The sequence below is a fragment of the Lepidothrix coronata genome, unplaced genomic scaffold (genome assembly GCF_001604755.1).
Source record: "Lepidothrix coronata isolate B3197 unplaced genomic scaffold, Lepidothrix_coronata-1.0 Scaffold83, whole genome shotgun sequence".
Lineage (NCBI taxonomy): Eukaryota > Metazoa > Chordata > Aves > Passeriformes > Pipridae > Lepidothrix > Lepidothrix coronata.
The window spans coordinates 1,269,786-1,295,035 of NW_016690263.1; the positions used below are offsets into that span (position 1 = coordinate 1,269,786).

The 25,250-nt window shown below is 37.8% G+C and overlaps 1 protein-coding gene across 14 annotated transcripts in view; it reads right to left on the reverse strand.

Moving 5' to 3' along the window:
* Positions 1-25,250, reverse strand: part of AKAP6 (A-kinase anchoring protein 6) — a 272,060-nt gene that overhangs the window by 158,212 nt on the left and 88,598 nt on the right. For all 14 annotated transcript variants that reach the window (XM_017820450.1, XM_017820445.1, XM_017820447.1 and 11 more), the window contains 2 exons: positions 21,645-23,429; positions 655-777 (listed from right to left, as the gene is read on the reverse strand). In XM_017820450.1, coding sequence (XP_017675939.1) covers positions 655-777; positions 21,645-23,429 — 1,908 coding nt within the window. The remainder of the gene's footprint in view (positions 1-654; positions 778-21,644; positions 23,430-25,250) is intronic.

The window sequence follows — 25,250 nt, forward strand, 5'->3', positions numbered from 1 at the left end:
ATTTAATGCAGCTCTTTGTTTCACCTCAGAACGAGAAACAGCTCTTAGAAGAATTCAGTGAAAGTCCCATAAGGTTTATCAAATATTTCTCAATCTATAAATCTAGCCTGTAATATATTCAGAAGATTATTCATCCAAATGTTTTCTGCTTCCACTCAATTTTTTAGCTTTTTGCACAAGAACAAGGTTAGTGACAGTTGTATTAATTACATGACAGAAATGTACATCAAGTAAAATTATTAACTATTTCATATTTTTATTTAAATTACTCTGTGTGTTAAAAATATGGGAGAGAGAATAAGTTACACACTAGAAAGACTTTTGTTAATGTTACAGTGGAGTAAAAATCCTAGAATGATCAGCAGAAAAAACATTATCCTTTCTCCTTTTGCTACTGCCATTTTCTTTCAGTTTTGGAGATAAATTCTGAATTGTAATGTAATTCTGACTTTTAATTTATCTTTACAAAGCCATCAGTACATATTTCAAATGCAGAAAATAATTTGTTGCTATTTTCATTAAAATAAACTGTAATGCTGCAAATCTTACATTAAAATATAGATGCACATTAGTAATTAAAAAATAATAATCAAATAAAAAGCACAGCAGAACACTTCAATTACTGATAATAATCATAGTGTAATCTTGTCCTACCAAGTGTGTCTCCAGGTACAGTTTAAGGCTGTCTGTCTCTGCTTTAGGAGGAGTCCAATTCTCTGTTGTTTCCATGGCTTCATTTAACCAGTGAATGAATTCATCCAGTTTGCTTACAAACCCCTTGCCATGTAAGAAAAGAGAAAGAACAAGAAAAACACATTTGTTAGCAAAATGGCGATGTGAAAAATGTATGCTCAATTTTATTAATTTTTTTTAGCCAAGAGAGTACAATTTTGCCTTTTAAAAGCATGCAAAAAAACCAAACCAAACCAAACCAACAACAAAAAAACACACACACACAAAAAGAAAGTGGTCTTCTAGTAAATGAGAAGCAGAACAGTGTTTCTGGAGATAATCTAATGTGATATTTTGGGACAAGACAATGTGAGATCCATATGACTGCAATGAAATGGAGAAAAGAGTAAAGTTTTAGAAAATATGAAGGGGATATATAAAAAGCTTTATAGACATTACAATGAAAGTAAACTAAAGAACTTGCACTGGGCAGATAGGCTGTACTATGAGCACTGTAGGTTGACAAAAGGGCTGAACAAAGCTGCATTAACAAGGTATGCAAAATGGACTGAGGGAAGAAATTACTTGTCAGAACTCGAGTGTTGTGACTCCTGTTTTGGTTCATAGGATGAGAGGAGAAATCAAACAGTAGAGGAGGCAGAATATATAGCATTTAATATAAATATTGCTGATTGCATATGAGCCACACAGATGGTGTTCCATAGAAGACAGGAGCTCCTGCTTCTCAGGAGCACCATTTATTTCAAGATTAGTACCAATTATATTGTCTGATTAAAAATAGTGCCCCTGAATTTACATGATTGGATGATACTATGGGTACCTACTGAGTACAGATAATTTTACCTAAGTCTTATCCACCATGAAGCAAGTGAGTAAATGGAATAAACTGACCGTGATGTTTATAAGCACCCTGAAAATTAACTCTGAAGAGGAATGTCCATCTATTGCAAGCATTGTAAGACTAGATTAAGTTAGTTTTAATACTGGTTATATTATTAGTCATTAACTATGAATTTCACAGCATGGTGAGAATTTTAGTTTCCATTTGGACAACAACTCAATATACACAGTATCTCACTCTCACCATTTCAGTTATGGAATGATTTTGACTAATTATTAGTCCATTCAGATAGCTAAAAGCTAAGGATGGAACTTTTAAAGATTTCTGAGTAACTCAGGACCCCAAATCCCCTTCTCTGAAGTTATACATGAAACTGGAATTCTAAACAAGACAGAAAGAGCAGTCTGAGCAGTAGGTACACAGCTGCGTTGTGCAGTGGTAATAACACGGGCCAAGTAGAGCCACACTTCCTTAAAAATTAACAGTAGTAGAGTCATTTTGCCCCAGCACTGTGACAAGAAGTAGGGTCCAACATTCAACTTGGCTTCCAGTTGAAGTGGCAGTACTTCTGAACTGAAGCTAGCCTCTGGTAGGAAGCTGCAGTGCATACTGCAGGCATGACAGCAACACTGAGGCACTCTGAAGACTTTATTTATTATTTTTTTATGTGAGTACCTACAAGATCTCATGATGAGGTCACTATTGCTATCTCTATTCATGAAATCCACTGTATCAAGTCATTATAAGGAAGAAAACTGTTACTGTGCAGATTTCATTGTAGGCTGTTTATCTGGGCATTCCAGAAAGGGGAAAGGAAGACAGTGAAAGCAACCAAGTGGCTATGGTGACTGTGACAACGTGCCTATACTCTGGGGCAAGTACATCTCCTCTCTCCCACAGCAAGCTACATTCCTCATGTCAAGCCATGGCACAGGGTGGGGGACAAGATGTCCCCCTGGCTATTCTGCTTGCTTTCTTCCAGCTCACAGTGGAGCATAGGGGATGCCAGACTGGCAGAGGAGTGGGAGACGTGAGCTGACGGGGAGAGGAGCAGGAGGGGTAAAGTCCTTCTTGTCCCTCCAATAAATCTCTGCCTGCATTTTAGCAATGTGCTGTCCTTGAGAGACAAGGTGATATGGTAAGCACACACACACACACACACACACACAAAAAAAAAAAAAAAAAAAAAAAAAAAAAAAAAGAAGAAAGGCTCTCTCTTGTATATGCGTCATGTATTTTATGGAGACAGACACGTATAACATCTGCCTGCAGTACTCGATGTCTGTATGCCTTCAAAAGGGTGCTCGGAAACACTGAAGGCTTGCAGCAGTATAAAGAACAACTATTAGCCACAGAGTTACTTCTGCCCTCTCACAAAACGTGCCTGTGTTGTAATGTCTGCTACTTCACGCTGGTGCTTAGAGACTCCCAGGCAGCCAACTCCAGCCTGGTGTGTCCCCTCGCCGCCCAGATCAGGTTGGCTGTGGGCCCCTGTGGGGAGCAGGGAATGCTTGGGGGTTCGTTTGGGGGGCTGAAAAAAAATATAGATACAGTCTCCTACAGAACCACGATGAGCCACTTTACTTGTGGGGTTAAAAAAAAAAAAAAAAGGAAAGGCTGCAAGCTTCAGTTCCAGTGCCACCTGGCACGTTGGAATCGCGGTGGGGTACACGATACCCGAGGGGAGCCCGCGGAACGGGGAGCACCGGCCGGGGCCATACCCGGCGGGCTCTCCTCTGCCAGGCTGCACAAATCACAATAATTCCACTATTTTTCAAATGACGGCAATAAAATTTTATTGAAACCATTCAAAAGAGCACATCTGTAGAAACCGAAAACAGCGGAGGGCCGGGGGAAGGAAGTGAAGGGAAGGGAAGGGGAGCCCGGGCCGCGCAAGGAAGGGGAGCCCGGGCCGCGCGGGGCCGCCGGCGGAGGGAGCGCCGCCCGCCCGCGCGCGCGCCGTGCCTGGGCCCACAGCGCCACCTGCCGGCGCCACCCTGCGCGCGGGCCCGGGAACCGCGGGAGCAAAACCGAACATGGGACATCCCTGTGCGAACATCGGAGCGGAAACTGCAGGCGGTCCGGTTTAGGCTGTTAGAGAGCGTGCGAAATAGAAAATCTTTTTTTTTTAATCAAATTGTACGTGAGATTAAATCTCAGCAATGCAGGTCCTACTTCCTTCGCCTTGAATTAGCGATCAAAACAATGCCCCCCGGGGTTTTTCTTTTTTCATAGCAATGCCCAGGATTCCATCCTATTTATTTGAATGGCCCGATGCCAGTGAGAAAGGAAGGAACGGCCTTTATCACCCAGCCGCCAGTTTCGCGGCTCACCCCTGCCCTGCAGGGAGGCAGCTCGGGCTCGGAAATTGAAACCTCTGCGACCACTACTGACCGCGGCGGCTCGGGTTTGACGGACCGGGCTGCCTTTGCTCTGGGTCCTGAACTTCCCCTTCTCGCCTTTGACTTTCGGTAAAGGTGCAGCTACCTGCAGGCTCTGAGATTGGGGCCAGTACAAACGACCCTGCCTGGCCGGCCCGACTGGCCTGGGCAGCCAAGGCCAGGAATAAGGCCGCCTGCTAGCTCACACTGAGAGAAGGAGCATCTCCAGTATTGCTGGTCCATGTAGCCCTGTCACAAATATAAATCCGGCTCTTTAATCTCCTCAAGTCTGACAATAGAGGGGAAGTCCAAAACATAATTTATACCTTGACTGAAGGGCCGCTGCCCCTCCACAGATTGACCAACACAGAGCCATTTCTGTGTAATCAAGATGACCTAGTTAATTAGAATAAAATTAATCATGTACATGCAGTCAGGGACACAAACAGCACTAGAATAGTTCTTTTTCTTATAATCTCAAATATTTCCCAGAATATACATTTTAAATAAAAGGTTAAGACAAAATAAGTTCTAAAAAATAATGAGGAAAAAACATTGTCTTACAATACAGAAAATCTATTGTGAGACTCTGACAGAGCATGAAACTATGCTTTAAAAACAGTTTACAAGGTAAATTATATAAAAAGAAAGAATGAGGCTTAACATATGATCCTAAATCCAAATCCAGGGGTACTCAGTGAATGAAATAAATTCACAGGATGACAAATTCTAAACAATACAGGATATGTTTCTTTTTTTCCTCTTCATTTAATAAGATACCAATGAAAACACTTTACATCCTCTTCTACATACTTACCTTTCTGATTTTTCTGACTGAGATTATGTTTTTTTTTGTCTAGATATTTTTCCTTCATCATTCTTAAGATGGGAAAGAGTTTAACAGGAATAGCTTCAGTGAATCTATGCTGATTTATACTAGTTAAGAGTCTGATATCACAGTATCACACTCATAATGAAAATACTGTAAAATCTACCCAACTCGTACTTTGGTAGAAATTAACAGGAAATTAAACTATTGTATTTTCCATCAAAACTTCTTGGAAGTTGAAAGCTAATAGTTGGCTACGTTGAAGCTAAAAATTACTGTACAAGAATTCCTCAGAGAGAAAAGAGGGGAGCAGAAGAGAAGAAAAGAACCACCAATGTAATCCAGTCTCTGCCTTTTGACCAGCTCATTCAGTTTTGCAAATGTAATAGTTCTGCACTGTGCTAGCAAGCTAGATCTTAATAAAACTAGGGCTCCTACAGCATAAAGCTATTCTTATTCTATGCTACTTAGTACTGAAACAATTGTTTCTGGATTGTTATTGGATGATTTGCAGCAATTTTTGTGATAAAGTTTGCAAATAATGATAAAGCTCTTCCCATACCACACACAGGAAATTTCAAAACATTAACCTTTAAAACCTTCAGCTTTCCATTTTGTTTCATGACAATTTTACAGATTTTCCTAGGGTGAAAAAGAAAGTCCTGATCACACATCTCTGAAAAAAATCTGGAGCAAAAATGGCTTCATTTGAAATTTGGCACATACAAATTTTTTTTTTTGTGATCTAATTCTATTTTCTCTTGATGGATAATAATGAAAAAGACAGACAATTCTAAGTATTGGGGAGGGGAAACCATAACTCATAGAATGAAAATACACTTAATTCAATTGTTCTATACAATTAAGGAATTAATTAATTAAATGAAGTATTAAAAATAAATTTGATGGGATTTAACTAAATATCCTGAGACTTCCTCATTAATGACCAGAGCACTTAAATTTTTTTGAATCACAAGAATGAGAATTCACTTGCTGAGTCACGCAAAAAGGGCAGGGATGGATCAGCTCACAGGCCAAAGGGCCTGTGAGAAAGTATGGGCTGAGAAAGTGTGTACCTGGAAATGTGCCTCCTACCATTGTTCTATTAAATGTAAGGGCAATACAGATCCTCCACCTGCTGCACAGGGCTGCAGGGCTCCCTACACCCAGTATAGCTGCGCAAAGGACCTCGGGTTAGGCAGGCTGGTTGCATCTGGCATATGGGATAACAGAGCAGAAGAGCAGCTGCAGTGGTTTGCCACCAGTATAAGGAACCCTGGAGTGTGGGGGCAAGGCCTATGGAGGTGGAGAGATGAACAAGACTCACATGCAGTTCGCTACATTTAATAGGACTCTATGTGTGTGTTCTGTTTATCACAAGTGTGTGTCACAAAAATTAGTTTAAATAAACACAGAAATAGGGAGTCTTTGGCAACCCAAGTAGTTTGTGCCTTTTTCCTGTTTTCCTGGATTCTGTTTAGATATTCCTCCCTACTCATGATGACTACAGCAAACCTCACTGCTCACTACCTGCTGCCCACTAATGCCTTTTGGTGTGGCCCAGGAATTCCTCACTCCCCTTCCACTCTCCAGCTTCCACAGTCCCCTCCTATACTTTCCCACTGAACTTCAGAAGCTCACCCCATCTCTGGCCAAAGACCATAATTCTTTAGAAATATATATTCATTAACTTTCAACTTCCTAGTTTGCAGCAGCAGTTTGCTGCTTACTGCCATCAACCAAGTCAATTGAATAAGTTTTAGTATCCACTGACCCCTAGCTACATGCTCCCAGAGTTGGTGGCATAGGCAATGCTCATGGTTTAAAAAGACCAAGTAGAGCCCAGGAGAAATATTATAGGCTGTCAGCAAAACAACAAGCAGTTGACCAACTAAAAAACTTCTGGTAACTACTACAAAACTAGTGATAACAACATAAGTGCTTATGATACTATAGAAAAGCTCTAGCCCCTGATGATAGCAGTGCATATTCTCATAGCTTGTCAGTGGTGTTGCTCAGATATATTCTCATTGGATTGCAATTTTACGAGAAGCACACAACTAAGAGCTCCCAGAAAAGCTTTTACTGTCACAGTCATAAAAAGGATGTTTTGACGATCAAGGGAGTCACTTAAAATTATGCACAAATGCCTCTCAACTAGGTTAACACCACTTCTTGCACTAGAACTTTTAAAGTTTCCTAACTTCAGTTCAGTGGTTTAATTTTACTTTTACATTACAAGATCTCTCTTTTTCCTGGGTCAGATAGCAAAGTAAACAGTTCCGGTGTTCGATAATTTTAGCACTTCAAATGATCTCATTTAGACTTTGAAGTTCAGCTTTCATTAATTGAATGGAATGGGAAAAGAGGAAGTTTCCATCTCAGCTGCACCTATCACTTTACAAGTCCAGCTTTTATTAGACCACATTTAGAAAGGAAGCAAACTGAACCTCATTTCTATAGTTTTGAGCTTTAGTCTGAAAGCACTTTTAGGGTTACCAAAAAATTGAATGTGAAAACATGGAACTTATATTAAAAAATGCAACGTTATTTTTTGTTGCTACACTAAAAGCAGCAGAATCTTAGATGTCTTTAGTAGATTTTTGATGTGAGATTCCTTTAGATGAGGAATTTGGATATATGCACTTAAGGAAGTTCGTATATTGACATTAACATTGCCAAAATTATGCCGTAAAACAGAGGAGGCAACTACATTCTACCATTATGAAAAAATTTCTGGCACTCATCCTAGATCAAATTTGGGTTTGCTTTTTATGGAAAAAACCTCCCATATTTACAAATTTATCTCAATATTTTTTGGCTTGTAATTTTTTGATGTGCAGTTTTAACACCACTATTAGTCTAACATTTTCATTTAACATGTATGTGGGCTTATACTTAAGACACTTCTGGTCATTGCATTTGTAGAAGTACAAGGCCTTTCTAATGACTTGAAGTGAGAATAAAATCAGAATAAAAGCTATGTGCCAAACTATTAAATGCAAACACACTAAAATTATTTGCCATGATAGCTAAGAGTGATGGTGAAAAGTCTACTGTGTTCCACAAACCTCAGTGTGGAAGCACCAGACAAGACTGTTTGTTAAATCACTACCCCAGACCTTTTTCCTCTCTACCTTCCCTTTTATTACACAAAGGGAGTTCTCTTCTTAAAAGAATTGGTTATGAGGCTGTGTGCTTAAAAATGAATGTCCAATTTTGTTGCAAGCAGACAGTGTTGTAAAGTTTGTTCCCAATTTACAAAAAGACTGAGCTCACAGAGGGGTCTGTGTACAAGGATGGGCTGGCTCTAAGGGCACTTCTATCACAGAATGCATTAAGAAAACCCTTTGTCTAACCACAAAAGGACTTGCATATTAGTCTCAGGAGGAACACATTCCTGCCCATGGACTTTATTTTCAAAAGGATAAAAGTGCACTTTCTTCATGGGCAAAGGTAAGTCAAAGAAATCCAGGTACTCAAGAGGATGAGGCTGCAACAAACTGCCACAGTCAATTTAATTGGAGGTAGAGCCAGAGGCAACAGTAAAACCATTAGCAATACAGATGTTACGATCCCCAAGGAACCAAGATGCCGCAATGGAAAATATCCTTTGTGTGATATTGTCAAAATTCTGTGGCAGGCAGTGACCTCACAGAAACATACAACTGGCCAAACACATCAGTAGGATGGAAATACTTAACATGCCATCCAGGATATATTCATAAACAATTCAGAAATAGAACTTAGCAGCTTTCTGCTGAAAAGTGCCACATTTATTCAATAAGCCCAGTCTATAAGAATATGGGACTTAAATGTTCCTTCCAAACTGGGGAAAAGATAAAGATCAAATACTTTTCTTAGATGACATCCATGTGAAGACACAACTTCTTCTACTATATACTGTCTAGTTAAGTATTTTTAAGACTGTTAAATTACACAAATCTTTCATGAGTCCCCCCTCTAGGCTTTGTGCCCAACTACCACACACAGAATTAGAAATTAAATGAATTTTCCCTAATGGGCATCTATTGAATTGGCTATGATTTATATGGTTACAGAGTAGAAAGTTCCATAACCACAGGATGGGCCCTGGCTCATTACTTTTCCTAGGTTTAGAGTCCAAGCTATTTTTCCATACTGTATTCTGACTAAAGCAGGAATAGCCAAAAATATTTTTAATTTCTCAGTTTCTTAAAGCCTTCCAGGTAAAACAGACAGAACCATAAAGGCAGGATAGGCTTTAAAAGCATGATACAGAGAAACAAGTGAAGTGTTACTTTTCAATCCATTATAAACAACCAGATTTGAAGACAGTGAACCCAACTCTGCAATAAAAATTTCACTGCCCAGATAGGACTGTTGACATTTTTTCTGCTTCTAGACAAATAGCAGGTTATGCTACCGTGAATATTAAGAATCATTCCTAAATGTATCTCTGTAGATACTCAAACCTTTCCACATAGTTGTTTCTTTACCCTGTGCCTTGTCTTACTTTTGGCTCAAGATGAAGGTTTACTCTCTGTTTGATAAAATTGCCACAAGGCCTCCTCCTGCTTGAAACTTGCCAGATCTAAAAAAGGATATACTAAGTCTCAGCAGATTGACTGTGGGGCTAAGATAGATAACAGGAAAAGTAAGCCAAATGCTTTCTAAAACCTGTTCCTAAGACATATATACTTAGATTAGCAGACTAGCTTCCACCACCACTGGTAGCATTTTCCCCAGTCTTTTGGAGGATCATTGAACACCTAAAACCACAGTAGCAAAATCCATGGGCTGGAAGCACACTGCTGGAGAGATCCAAGTATCCCTGAGGCCAAGAGAGCTGTGCATAGGAATGTCATATAGCAGTGTAAGAAAAGCCAGTGTCATTGTGACTTTGCAAGGATTCAAGAGTAGGGAGGACTGACAGAGAGACAGTATGAGAAAGGCAAGAACATCTGATTCATTCGTCATTTAAAAAATCCACTGGTATGAACCAAACAGCAGTATGGGCTGGTTGTAAACCTCCAGAAACGCCAACTACTCCAATGGCAATGCCGCCAGGCATACAGAATGGCTGCTGGCCTCTCCTCATGCTGACATGGCTATGCTTCCCACCTGAGAAGTAATGTTAACTGGCACAGGGCCAGACAAAGTTTTAGGCCTCCTGCATTTATTCAGGTGAGGACAGAGTTCAGGCTGAGAAAATCTGGGAGGTCAGCACTGTACCTCGGAAGCGGTGTGACGTTCAAAGCACTCCCAGGGATTGAGTTAGTAAGTAAATGAGCATATCCTTCTTGGTATGGAAAAATCTTACATATGCATTCACATTCTGGATGACAGACAATAATTTTTCTTATCTGCCTCCCAGGTTATCATGCCTACTAGTTTGAATTATAGTTATTTTCGAGGCTGGACAGCGGGTGCGAGCCCTCTGGTGGAGGTGGCTTGCGACACCTGCCAGCGCCGCTGAGCAAAAGCATCGTATCCAGGAGGTGGGAGGGACACTACCCAAAACCCACCCCTCATACACGGGTAAACTTCTCCACCGCGGGGTTATGCAGGCACACAGATATAGGTTAAAGAAGCAAATATTTTCCACTTTTCTAATCAGTACTGGCTTTTGTCAGAGAACCTCTGCAGTGTGAATCTGTATTAAGATGTTTCTAGCACTCAACTCATTCAGTATCCCTAGTCTGGGTGAAATTTTTGAGGTTCACTGGAAAAAGGTTCCTGAGGAAACAATATTGAAACTATGGAGTGAATAGTATAAGCAGAAGAAAAGAGAAACCTGTGAGCTGAAGGATACCAAGAATGCTGAAAATGAGACAGGAAGAACAGAATATAAGAAAATGGGGCATAAACTAGGAGGAAAGTGGAGGAGGAGGAAACACAAGAAAAGAACAAGTTAGCTATTTATATGTAGTCAAAAAAAAAAAAAAAGTGTTCTGTTCTTTGGGCCTTTGGCAATAAAATAAGCCGGCAGAAGCTCTGAGAGTTAAAAGTGGAACAGTCAGCAACCATGATATTGAGTGAGGTAAGTAATATTCAAAATTCTGAATGTTCATACAAAGAGTAATGTTTATACAAATTCACAAAGAGCAATGCCTGTTATCGGTCATGTTTCACAGAAACTCTCCCTCTTCTTAAAATAAGTTTTTTTCTGAGTCATTTCTTCTCTACATAAAATTCAGGAGGCCTAAGTAGCAGCTAAGAAATAAAGATGAATGCCCAAAACATCTTCTAATACAGGACAAGTTTTCTCTTATGCATCACAGTATCAAATATTCCAAACTGAAGTCTTTTTAGCTAATACTTTCATGTGACCCTTTCTAAGTCACAGATTTGCCATATGTAGAGATCAGCTAAGATATGTGAATGTTCTTAGGTCACATATTCTTGTTTTACTCATTAAAACAAGAAGCAAGAACATCTACAGAAATTTGTGGCCAATGATGTATCAAGAAAAGGACAAGAAGAGCAAATAAATCTGCTTGAGCCAAGAAAGATGATGCCAATATCTCCCACAAAGGGGAACTTTATTTCTGCAGCAGCAGCTGGAAGGAGTGTCTGGATCCTGGAGGGACCCTGAGCACAGCACAGGAGAGGGTCTTGTCTTTGGTAAAAATACCAGGCACCAACAAGAATTGCTATATCCTGTATAAAGGATAGTGTCACAAAGCTGCAGTAAATTCACATCTACTTCACAGTCCCAAATTTCCTTTTTTTTTCTTTCCTTTTTTTTTTTTTTTTGGTGCATTCTGAACAACTCTAAACTAGAATAGAAAATGTAGAAGTTAGTTCAGGACCTCGTGTTCATAAGTATCAATTTATTATTTATTCTACTGGTAAACCTAAAATCAAATCTCCTGATAAGTACTGTTCCCTTTCAGTATGAAATATTTGGTATACAGCAACCTTGATCCAAACTCTATGGATAATGTAAGCCTATAATTAGGACGTTAATTTTCAGTGAAGCTAGTTGACTGATGCGCTTTGCCTAAACATGCTGCCAATATAACTATGGATGTTGAAGCAACCTACAGTGATGTAAGGTTACTTGGAAGTACTGCATTGTCTCTTCCTTTAATTATTTTAAATGTTGTGTTGGCAACATACCTTATTTTCAGATTGTTTTACAGCTAATGTATGTATTGATTATGAGATGAACCGCATCCAAAAGACAAACTAATCTTCATTTGCGATTTTTTCCATATAATGATCTCTGTAATAGATTAATATAAAGCTTTATTCTGCTCTGAAAAATAGACTGTTATGGATGACCATCATTCCTTGGTTTGCATACCCTGAGTATTTGGGCTTCAGACAGTGGACTGGGGGTGGAACTCTCTTGTGTAGCTGCTATTTCTAGCTGATGGTCAGCTGCTGTCTTGCACGTGCTCTGGGCACTGGAGGACACTCAATTTGAGCCATGCTAGTACCTCCCTTAACTGTCCCAAAATTTCTTTACTCTTTTATCTCATAGTTGCTAGAAACAAACCTCATTCCCCAAGCATTTAATGCCTTGAAAGGCACACATGATATGCACATACCATGGTTGCTCCTGCAGCCTGAAATCAGAGGCATTATGTCAATTAAACTACTCTCTGTGAAGTTCCAAAGATGTTATGTTTTACCAAAAAAAATACTAAATCACATTAAAAGAATGAAAACAGGCAAATTTTATACCTTTACTCCACAGCACAAAATTAATTCCATGGGTTTTTCAGTGTCTTTTAAATAAAAGATAAATTCATTATTTTTTACATAACACTTTCAGTCAATCAGCCAGCAAGAGATAAATAAAGAAAGAAAGCTACTGTATTCTTGACCTGGTGGTCCCAAAGCAGAAATAAACACTTCTTGTTTAAATTATATAACTGTAGTTCACTAAATATCAATAAAAATGGCAGTTATATTTGCAGGGAGATAGCATCTCTAAATGTTTTGCAGAGGAAAGGATTTTTTTTAATATATTTTACAAATACTTTAGAAGTGCACAAGCAGGTTTTATTTTTAAAAAGTTCAGTAACTGAAATACACATGCTATTTTTTTTTAATAAAAACTATTTCAGCATTAAATTTGTTGGGATAAAATACATAGCAAAAAATTGTTGGAGACTAAACTAAAGTAAAAAAGAGGAAATTTTCTAGGTTGTGATTTATTTATTCTCTGAATTTCTAACAACAACATTTGTGAAGTTGTGTGGGGCTTGCTCATTTGAGAAGGAAATAAAACCATCAGTAAAATAAGTGCAGGGACAAGTTATGGCCTCAAGAGGGCAATATATCACCACGTCTAAGAGTTTTCGAAAAAAGGAAAAAAACACTTTTTACTAAAATAGAACACATGCTGTTTGCTTGTCGGTAAGTGCTAAATATATTGACCTCTGCTGTATCACTGACATGACTTAAGATATAATGACCACGATTACCACTCAAAGACAGAAGAGTTAATTCAGTATTTCTTATTTTTCAAGGTTAATTGGTTAGAAGAGGTCAATCCTGTCACCTCTCAAGAGATATTATAATTCTTTGACCCATGAACTTGTTTTGCAGTTAAGATTTCTGAACTTTAAAACAGAAAAATGGTGATTGCCACTATTCACTAAATATGACAAGAGTGATAAGAGATTAGGATTCACCACCTCTTCTCTTTACTCCATTATTATTCCTCTAGTTTCCTCATTTAGCCTCCTGTTATGCACTTGGTTCCTGTTCACCTGCAGTCTTCAAAGAAATCCTGTCACTATTAGTTCCTCCATAAATTGCTTTTCTTTTGCTTCCTAATTTATCTACCTTCCGTTTTAGATACTTTTTTTAGTGGTCTCTAGGAGGCTTTCCTTTAGACCCTCTTTAGATCCTAATTCTAAATTACTTTTTTATCCACAAATATGGATAGGTTTACAGAATAAAATAAAAGCAATCTCTGGACTTGTTTTCATTTCTCTTTCTAATTTTTTTTTTTTTAACTGCAGAAGCTTTGCTGTGTCTAACACATTTACTACTTTTTTTTCCTGGTTTTCTGTGCTTCAACAAAGCTGTAAGAGATTTGTACTGCAATGCATAGATAAAGCTTACTCTAGTTTGGGCTTACCTGAGATAATTTTAGGCAGCTAATACTGCAGCAGTTGAATTTTAAATTAACTTGTGTGTCTTTAGTCTTATATAGCACAGCAAGGAAACATTCACATAGTGACATGCTGGCATCAGCAGGGGAAAAGCACTTAGTAATGTTAAGTTACTGTGACTTGAACATCTACACTGTCTACTACCAAAAATCTGCTTGCTTGTTTTCTCCCAGTGTTAGCCGGGAGAGATTCCAAACACTGGCCAAAGGAAACCAGAGGCAAATCTAGATCTCATTTGGGAGATCTCACTTGGCCTGAATGTGAATCAGTGTTCAAAGTAAGTCTTTACTAATGCTTTAGAAAAATTCAAGTACAATTCCAGTTTGATATGCTAAGGACAGCTTAGCTGTTTGTGAGGATTATCATTTTTGCTCCAACACCTAAAGTAAGGACAAGAAAACAATTTTTTGCCTTTCTAGTTACTTTCAAAATAAATACAGAACACCAACATAAACATAAAGCCTCTGAGAAACAGTTTCCCGACCATAATTACTACAAATTATATTTACTCTGATGCCTATTGATGACAATAATTATTTAGGAGTCAGCATGATTTAATGGTTCATTCCTGATCATAACATACTAGAATGGATAGAGGAATGAAAACTAGTTGCTGTCATAATATATAAAGATATACAAGAAGAAAAAGATAGGAACAGATTTTGAGAAGTTATGCAATAATCTTATATAAGTGGATTTGATCTTTCCTCTCAGGTTAATCCTCTCTAGACCTTTGAACATTTCTCTCACTCTGACTCATCTCTACCATGTACACATTTTTAAGGCAATGATGTGTTAACAGTAGATAGACTGGAATTTGATTTAGGTGGAAATTAGTAGCAATGTATTATTTAAAAAATTAAATATTTAGAATAGAGTATGGTGATTTTGGTATACTGTATCTTTCTGGAATATCCTGTACTTCCTCACAGAAGGTACATAAAACATGAGTCTCCCAGGGACTAAGTATATTATGTAACAGAACAGCTAGACCTTAAAACATTGTGAAAAGCATATCCCTATGAAAATATAAAGCAATGAGCATTCTCTATATATTTACCATATTTAAGGTAATATTAGAAACCATAATTTTAAATTTAATAGTTTTCTGTTTAATAATGGCAGCACTTCAAGAAGCCATAAAATCAATGCACCAAGTAATTAACAGGGTAGATATGAAGTTACTTCCAAATTCTTCACAAACAAACAACCCTCACCCCAGTATCAGCATCTGTAGGACAGCAGTTATAGATGATCCAGTCCTGAATAGCATAAGAAGATTCTTTTTAAACCATCACACACACCCCAAAGAAAATTCCCAATAGTAATTTGGCTGTCTGTGTTTTGTAACCTTCCAAACCCACTTCAGTACTTTCTGAGGGCCTTTCTCTACCTTCATGAGAAAACTGAAAGCTCTGAACCATCACAGACGATAGTGTCTCTGCGCTGATAGAAAGAAGTGTATCATAAGATCTTCTTGAAGTCGCAAGTGATTAGTTGTCCAAGTTACAGCTGTTTCCCTGTTGAATCTGGAGCCTCTGTGGGCTATCCAGGCCCCAGCCTGGCACTCACTGCTCACCTTCATGCCTGTCCTTTGCTACAGTGAGAGCAAGACGTCCACCTCTTTGTCTTACCATTCCCTCTCTCGTCTTCAATCCTTTTGCACTCTTTAGCCTATTAGCAGAGATCCAGAGATCCTTGACCAACATCAAGAAAGTTTCCAGTTCACAAATAAATATCATGGGTGGCTGCAGTACAGGCCTGTGGCTAGGCTGTGGTACAGATGATTAAGACATGACTCTGTGTCGTAAAGCCAATGATCATTTAAAATTGATCTGAGTGACTGCATTAGAATAGAAGCTGAGGGCTCACAGAAACATTTATGCAAAAGCAGCTGTTCCTCAGTTCATCCAAGTTGTTAGTAGACATCCCTGAGCTGAAATGTGGTATCCAACTATGTACACAGAGAATTGTGAGGCTTTTTGGCCAAAGGTCTCACATCAGATGGGAGCCAAATATTAGATGTAGGCATATCCCCTACAACCAGTTCTAAATACTCGTAAGGACATACCCTAAAATCAATGCTACTAAAATAATCTGGGAGCAGAGTTTTTTTCTATATCTTTCTCTCTCTCTCTTTCCCCCTCTCCTCCCTCCCCCAAACCCCAAATCATTTGGAATGACTTGCCAAGTGCTGAATGTAAAAAATCCCTGATCTAAAACCGCTCACTGCCAAATCTTTCTGAGGTCTTTACATTGGAAATTCAAACCATTCTGAGCAAGTATATACTTCACAATAGTTGTGTTTCATTAAGGAAGCTTAATTCCTGCAGTCAATTATAGATGTAAAGTTACAAATTCAGAATTTGCACATCTTAGAAGTTGGTGATTTTTGCAAAGATTGCTGGTAACAAACTCACTCAGACTATTTGTGCTAAAGCAAATGCCAAAGAAAAGTGAGTGTACTTGGAGCAGCTGTTTAAAATTCAAGCAAACTGTTAGGAACTAAGTCTTTTGGAGGAACAGAGGGCTCACTGTAATTCAATACCATCTTCTAGTAAAACTATTTGTCTGCATTAAAGTGGAAGTTCCATATGCATACTACATTACTCCTTAATAATTGTTTAACCAGCTTGAAAACTGAGGGATGGGCTTTTGAAGCAGGGGAGTATCATCAGACTCAAACCAATAAAGCACAAACTTGACTCTCAGTACAAAATGTGAAGTGACATTTTCAATTATGCTGCACAAAGAAGCAAGACTGCTGAGAAAACTGCAGAGTTGCCAAGTAATTTCTGGATCTGATACCTCTTTCACTTACTGTTTTTTATAAACTGGTTATCAACCAAAAGCAGTATTTCAATCTAAATTGTATGAAGCAGTATAAGTAAGATTCAGAGATGAACAGATTTTGGCAAGCTCACTATCTGTTAGGGTAACTATGCAATCCATTTATTTTAACAGGGTCAATGTCAGAAGCACTGCTACTAAGCTATTGAAAGTAAGACAGCTGAAAGGAGCACTACAGAACTTTAAAAATCCTTTATCTGGCAATCTAAAATAAGCCAGTCCTGTGCCCTGTTGATTTTCTTTCCTTTTTCCACTTGTTCTGTCATTACTGATTTCAGTTCCATGTTTTCCTTTGTTACCAAGCTACATCAGCATTATCAGTTCCTATCAGTTTTTCACTACTTTAGCCCCGCAGCTCAAACCGCATTTGTCTTTTACGCAAGCTTTTCCCCCTAATGATGAAAATCACCTCTAAACACAAGAAAACTTTTCTTCCCCTAAAGAAATCCAGCTTCTACCTAAACTGTACTGGTGTGTTTTCCGGCAATTCTCTGTCCAGAAGCAACTCTGTCCCCTTTCAATCTAACAAATTATTTCCACTTTGTATCAGTTCTCCAGCTATTTTTAACAAACTGTCTCTCCAGTACCCAAATAGACTCCCGGCCATATCTCCAACATAAGTTTGTACCTCGTTCATTAAGCCTATGCAGAAGCCTACCACTTAGTTACTTTCTGTGACTACCCCCGGAAAATGCAAATCTTTCCCACCCTAACATACAAGCTATTTGTCACACTAGCGAGTTTAGCTGATATTGCACTCTCCTTTGTATACTGCACTGATCCTTACTTCCTCCTAGACAGGAAATTTCTCATTACTCCAGTGTCAAAGAAGGGTCTTAGATCTCTGCTCCACTGAGACATCCTGGGTTCAGTGGGGATAAATGGTTACACGAGGCTGAGGGTTTTCCTGCCTGGGTCCTGGAAGGCAGTAAAATTTGTATCCTTCTCTTTGCTGTAGGTTCCCTGGGGCATGCTCTAACTGACAGCTGAAAAACATGTAGTGCAGCATTATTTTATCCCCTTATCACATCAAGGAGGTGGGTAACCAAGACTGACTGGGCTCCCCGGACAAAATATAGAGCAAACGGACTTGAGGGCAAATTTATGAAATGAGATGAACTAAAAAGAAGGGATCAACAGATACCAAATTCTTCTTGTAGAAGAAATTCAGCTGCCTCTTACAGAAAAGGAGCCTATGATAAATCTATATAACAGTAAAAAAATCAGCAATTTGCTCCACACAATTAACCTTGAGGCCTGCAAAGCAAACACATTTTCACTTAAATGGAGTGTCTTGCAAATGGTTATATTTCTACTCTTTGTAATAGTGCCTTCAATAATCAAGCAGACAGGATTATCAGTGACCACAGATTACAGCATAAGGTGTCATTATAGTCCATTTAGTATCACTTTCTAGAGGAGGAGATAAAACTGCCTGAGGTTATTTTATTGTTATTATATTTTATTCACATGATTACAAATGTATTGTCATTAGTTCAGCCCAAGATCGGTTTTTATTTCCAATTTGTCAGGTTGCACCTGAAATGGGACACACACACACAAACCCAGTTATAAATACGATTCTAAGGACAACTTAGCTTGCTTTCAGAAAGAAAACCTTTAAGCATTCTGAAACCAATACTCCAAAGTCTTAGTGTTACATATCAGAAGTGGTAATTGGCCAACTTCTTATAGCAAAGAACTCTGCTGGTGTTATTTTGTGATAATGATGCTGTTATATCTCTTCCCCTTTCAGTTAGTGCAATAGAAACTACAGAGCTTAATCCGAATCCTAAAAGCTGAACTGTAACGATAAGAGGAACATTCAGAATTTGGTATCACTCAGTTTCACATTTAACTCCAAAAAGTAACTTCTGAAACATAAGAGAAACTGCCACAGAAATTGTTTTGTACCCCAGAATGAAGGTGCCCAGTACTAAGGGCACATGAAGCATGTGTCAAAGAGTTACCTGCAGTGCAAGACAAAATATGGCAAGAATATGCAGTATTTATTGCAAAGCAAGAAACTGTCAAATGGGCCAGTCAAGAAGAATTTTGTTTGTAGACAGACAGCTTGATTAAGAGCATGATAATGCCCATGTAAGGACATCTGCATAATTTGCAAATATCAAAAACTACAGTTTATGTTTCTGCCCATGCCAATCCTTTCTATAACTAATAAGGCTTAAAAGAAATTATTTAGCATATATTCAACAAATGGGTTTCTATCAAGGTATTATCACATTTATACTAATTCAAAATTATTCCCATCATAATAAAATGCTGAAACTTCCTTTTTTTGTCCTATTAGCTAGCTAAAATATGACTTGTAATGACTTTGAGATTGCCAGTTTTTTCTAAGATGTTGTTATCCCAAAATGAAAGACTGAGAAATTTTAGTTTTGTTTTACTATTTAAAAATACATTAAGCTAGACATTTGCAGCAGTGCAACTGGATTATTAATGAGAATAAGCATGTTTCTTCTGTCCTTAATTAAGTTTACATTTCCGATCTGAGTTCTTCTGCATGAAACTACTGCTAACAAAAGCAGTTTGAATTATTGCTGAGACAGGTATTCATGCAACTAGGAAACTCCTTTTTGAGTTGGATACATCTTCTTAAATAACAGAATTAACGCAAATGCCAAATGACAAAAATTGAAAAAGCAATGGCACATTTTTGATACTTGGCTTAGGGAGTGATGAAACAGGAGATCTAGCAAAAGAAAGGACTCAATTGTGACACATGTATGGTAGTTTTAGTTAGATTTTTTTTTTTTTTTTTGTGCACAATACTTCATAGCATCTCATAAGGGAGGAATTTTCTATTTTCTTATTACTTTGTCAAATTCAAGTACCTCAGCATGGGACCATATTGTTACTGAGGCAGGATTTACCTTGGTAAAACACTTGTATTGAAAAATTGGTTTTTAACCAGTCTTACAAGCAGACAATTTAATAACTAGCATCAATGGAAAAACTCAGGTAAATAAGTAGCATAGGAAAAACTTACATTTCTTTAAAATAGTATAATTGCTTAGCAAAATATTTCAAATTTTTTCATTTGATTATTTTTATTCACTATTCAAGAAGCACATTTAGTGTATCTAGCATACATCTTTCCACATGAAATAAATATGAAACCTTCTTGTGTTCTGCTTTTAAGTGCATGGAACATTGAGCTATCTCTCTTCCTAGCAATGCTCTTTGCATCTGCTCTTCTTTTTGTCTGAAGACCTCCTTTTACTATGAATCCCTTCTCACAACATACTTCATAAGATTATTTTCAAACTCCATGATCAATGTTTTCCAAATATTGATAACAACCAGAAACACTGAGAAATTGTAGAAAAAGTAGTCAGGAGTAGCAAAGTTCCTCAAGGACATGAGCAGCAGCTGCAATCACTAGCTAGAAGGATTTACTCCGGCCAGAGAACAGCTAACTACCTTTCTATCACAAGCTCAATCCACTCTCCAGAGGAGCTGAGGAGAGGATGGGTATTGAGAGGAAGTGGGTGTTTACAGCTGCAGCCAGTTGCTACAGCTGATCCTTACCCCTGCATCCTAGCAGGACTGAACTGCAGCTGCAGGGAATCATTCAAAGACAGATGACCCCTCAAAAGAGAATTACCTTTTCAAAAAGTTTGATAAAATAACATGATGATTTGAGAGGATAATACAAAATGTTTCTCTGCCACCTGTTTCTTGCCAAAACGATGCTAGTCAGCATCTGTTGGAGGGAGCTGGTCCCTAGACACTCAACAATTCCATTCTTAAACATGGTCTTGTAGTGTCATTTGAAAGACAGCATCTTATGTATTCACAAGCAGCTCTGATGGGCTTTGTTGCTTTCACAGAATGAAGGGCTCTGTCAGCTTCAGCTGGACTAATTTTCAACATTACACAAACTTAAGCACAGAAACAGCTTGCACTTATGAAGATGGTTCTTTCATCAGATCCTGGAAGATGAACCCCAGCCATGAAGATGGAGGGAACAACTTGAATCATTAGAGCTGACAGCTGCTGCAATCTCCTTTGTTTAAGAAGAATTTATTTTTGTGTTTTCTACCTTGACTTTAACATCTCTACCTCACCTATTTTCCTACTAGTCATAATACTTCCAATGTCTGCAAAAGTTACAGAAATCGTGTATCATAAGAAACGCTTACTGGCATTATAAAACTAGTCCTTTTTTTTTTCTTAGCTAGTAGAGAACTTGATAACACAGTAGCTAATGCAGACAGTAGACTTAGCATTTAGATGCCAACATCACCCTTTAATGCATGTGTTATGAATTCTAAAGGATTTTGAAAACTAATAGAGATGGAGCTTTCTTTCCTGAAAATTTAAAGTCCACCGAGGATGGGAATGAAATGTTCTGAGTTGAAGAGATATCTACAATGGCCAGGAAGACAAACCCATCAGAAAAAAAAAAATGAAACAAAAATCACTGCAAGGGAAGAGAACTAAATAAAAAGAAATGTTGTTATTATACATGACATGACAGGAATCGAGATTCTTATTCTTGGAATAAAGCAAATCTTTTAAATTAGGAAAATAGGAATATGATATTTAGTATCATATCAACAAAGCCCCCTGATTTTCTAATGTTTATCTTACTCTTCACACAAAAATAACTTATGTATCCAATCTTGGCAAAGAGCAGCTTTGTTGACAAAATAATGTTTTACCAAGTTTAAAGGCATTGGTATAAGTAAAATAATGTAGGCAAATTCTGTATAATTAGTTAAAGTTAACTGCAGACTATTGTAATTATAATAATCACTGCTCTTCTCTACTTCTAGAAGTCACTAGGTGAGACTATTTTCAACACTGAAAGAAAACAGGAGAGCAACCGCACCCCTACCCGCAGCTCCTTCTCCATATACAGGCTTGCCAAGAACACAGCAAAATAACACAATTATTTTGCTTACCTCAATTTTTTCCCATATGGTTTCATAATTCTCTTGATGTTGTATATCTTGCATCAGTTGATGAATTAAAGCTGATTTATTTGAAGCAGAAGTCTCATTCCCAGTGGGCTGAGTGACAGCAGTCCTTTCTGACTTTTCTTCAATGTATTTTTTAATGCAAGATACAGGCATACAAAGATCTTCATCAGAGAGAATATCACTGAGAGGCCCAGATTCAATACTGTCACCTAAGGAGGATACTATATCACTTGAAGAGCTTGGTGAAATTCTACCCCTTTTTTTGTGCTTTTTTGTCTGGTATGTTGGATACATTTCTGAATCTGAGTTCATTTCTGAGAGCTCCCAGTCATCAATGTTTTGAATGGTTTCTCTTCTGGGCTTTTGAGGCAGCAACTTGGTCAAATTTTCTAGTTTTAAAGCTAGTACTTCAGTCTGTTTGAGATGTGAAGGAAGTGCTAAATATTCATCAGATCCATACCACACCTCACTGTCTTTCCTGGTTTTTTGAGTATAGTGTGTTGTAGAGGATAAGCTTTTATTTTTCTTTCTCGTCAGTAGAAGAGGGGATGAGTTGGAAAGCTCAGAACCAGCTGAAGAAGCAGTCTTTTGGCTATGTGTTGGTGAACTAAAGGACTCAGTTTTACCTTGTGATTGCCCATTTGGATCTTTCTGGTTACAAGAATCTGATGATGCAGAAGAATCAGTTTCCGTCTCCTCCAGAGCCTGAGAGTTATGAGGAGTGATTCCATTCTGTAGAGAATATCCTCCTTTTTTGTCTTCTGTTGATGGAGCTGTTTTACAAATATTTCCAGATGTTCTGCCAGCTTTCACTTTCTCTGGAGCATCATGACACTTCTTGTGCTTTGATTTTTCTTTAGAGGCGTAGAAAGTAGACTTTCCTAGAATTATGGGACTGTCTTTAAAGTGATTATTTATTGTGTAATCAAGATTTTTATCACTTATTGTATTTAAGCAATCATATGACTGACTAACTGCAAATGGACTGTTAGTATAGGGTGACTGTAAAGCTAGGCAAAGCTTGGACCTGTCTGGTGGATCTAACAATGAGGGTGTACTCCTACTCATTTCATTTTTGACTATTTGAGAGATTTGCCTTTTTAAATCATTAGCTTCCATACAATCTTTAAACACATCATCTTTCAGAAATAGACCTCTTTTTGGCAGTGTAGGCTGCGTAGGAGAGTCTTCATTATAGTTAAAGCAGTCTCTTATGGACCTCTTGGGAGTTGAGGTTTCACAGTGAGAGTGTTTGATTTTTTCACCAGTGTGCTGTGGAAGACTGCATTCTGGATTCTTTGATGTGGAAACTGGTTTGCTCTCAGTAGGTAAAATAACATTTTCAGAGCAAGGTCCTTTAGAAAGAGAGGAATTTGCAGAAGGAGATGCTAGTGAGAGATCATGTGGTGCTTTCTTGTCTTTGCTTTCTTCTCCATCTTCGGCTGAAAGAGGTACATTTGTTTCTTTCTCCTTTAATGCTTCATTACACTGGGAAGCAATGGAATCAGTAGCTACTGCAAGTAAACCCACACTTCTGATAAGTCCTGGAAATTCCTTATCCATCTCACTATAGTTCCAGGATTCAAATGATTTTGCTTTCCCTTGGCTGGAGGTCATATCATCCAGAGCACCAAGCAAATCCTCACTAGGACTGTAGTCAGATAGTTCAAATGCAGTAATACCACAATCCAGGGACAAGTAATTTTGAGAACATTTGATGGTTAACTGCCCAGAATCATCAACTTCAGTTAAAGAGTCAAGACGATCCTGAAATATATAAAGAAATGGTACTTTTTTAGTAAATAATTTTCATACACAGCACACACAAAGTAACAAACTATCGGCTTCTGTGTTTTTCTGCCTAACATTTAGAGAAGCATTTATCACTGACCTGTCTGTTTTTGCAGCATCCTGTAGATGAGCCAACTATTATGAAGTATTTGGGAATTAAAAATAGCAGTAAACTGAAAAATGCTTCATTTCAGTCTGGTGCAGCAAGTTACCTAAAAACAGCCTAAATCACTTTTGTATTGTTGTTTTCCTCATTAAATTCTGCTTTCAGTTCTACTTACTGTGTAAGGGGGACTCAGAAATTCCATACAGCACACTCATAGTATTTCTTGCGATAACTACCTCAAACAGAGGGAGAGTATCCTGGGGACTGCTGAGTACACCAGTCTCCTTGTTAATCCTGTGTTCTCAAAAATCCATGCTGCTCTTGATTCCCAGAATGTTTTTTCCAAGCATCATGTAGCAATGACAGACATTTCTTTCCACATTTATGAGATAGACGTTGTTAATTACATTTCACTTTTTTGTAGTATTATCACCTGAAAATTTATTTGCCAAATATTTAAAGCACAAATGAAGAACATCTCAAGGAAAGAAAACTCTATCCAGGAATGCTAAACCTCTAACCTGCCATGTCCCCTTGTCAATATCTTCTCATTGGAAGTCCTTTAATCTCAGAAACATGGACATAGCCAGAGGAGACCATCTCAGATGGCAAATGAGATTTTAAGATCAAAGTCAAATTAATGTGTATGGTCTTACTTGAAGGACACTAAAAAATTCTGATGAGATTAAGATCCAAATACTGCATGATACCTAACAATCACAGGAAAATTGTGTTTAGTCTACAGTTTGTAAGCATATTTTTAGTAGATGTTCTAACACCTACACAGGCCTTCTGCTTACAGAGACTACTTAAAAAAAAATCAAAGAGGGGAGAAATTCATGTTCATATATTCTAAATTTAATGCCTAAATCAGTATACTGTTTTTTTCTTTCCAGGTTTGGTTTTCATAACAATTTTTTTAAGCAAACTCTTGAGTATCCACAATCAGTTCATGTCGGAATTATTCTCTGTACCACTATACACCTGTCTCACTATTCTGCCTAAAGGTTTGAGGACCTTAAATACCATGCCTGAAGAAGGTGCAATAACCACATAATCTCTTCATCTCACAATAAACCTCTTGGATTTGGTCTGAACGGGAATCATCTCAAAAAAGGAGGCTATTTTTTGCCAACTTCTACAAACATCTAATGTTTGAGCCTTGTACTCTATCCACCCCCCTTCCATTACTCAAAGTAAAAACAGAAAAAATCCTCCAGCTAAAAATATTATTTATATAATAGATTGATTAGAAAGTTATTTATCAACCATAAGCTTAGACATTGAAAATATCTTTTATTTAGCACATTCCACCCAGATGTAGAACCTATGTCACAAACTGGACATTGTCAACAGTTCATAATTAAAAGGGGAATTTTCTATGAATCTGTCAAATTTATATTTTGAAGTTGTATTTATTAAGGAAAATTATGACTAAACAATGATCAGTATTACAGGTGCATTTTCCCTCTAATCTCAGGAAAAGATTACAAACTGTAAAATCATATACAAATCAAAACCCTTTCCAAGGCCCTAAAGGCCTTTATTTCTCCTGAATAATGAGATCCATTCCTTTGTCTCTTAAAAATGTGTCTATTAACAGTAATAAAATTTACAATCATATCTTGCTTGGTTATTTTCCAAGCAGCGTCTGAAATGTGTGCTTCAGAGGAGCATTATTTAATGCCAGT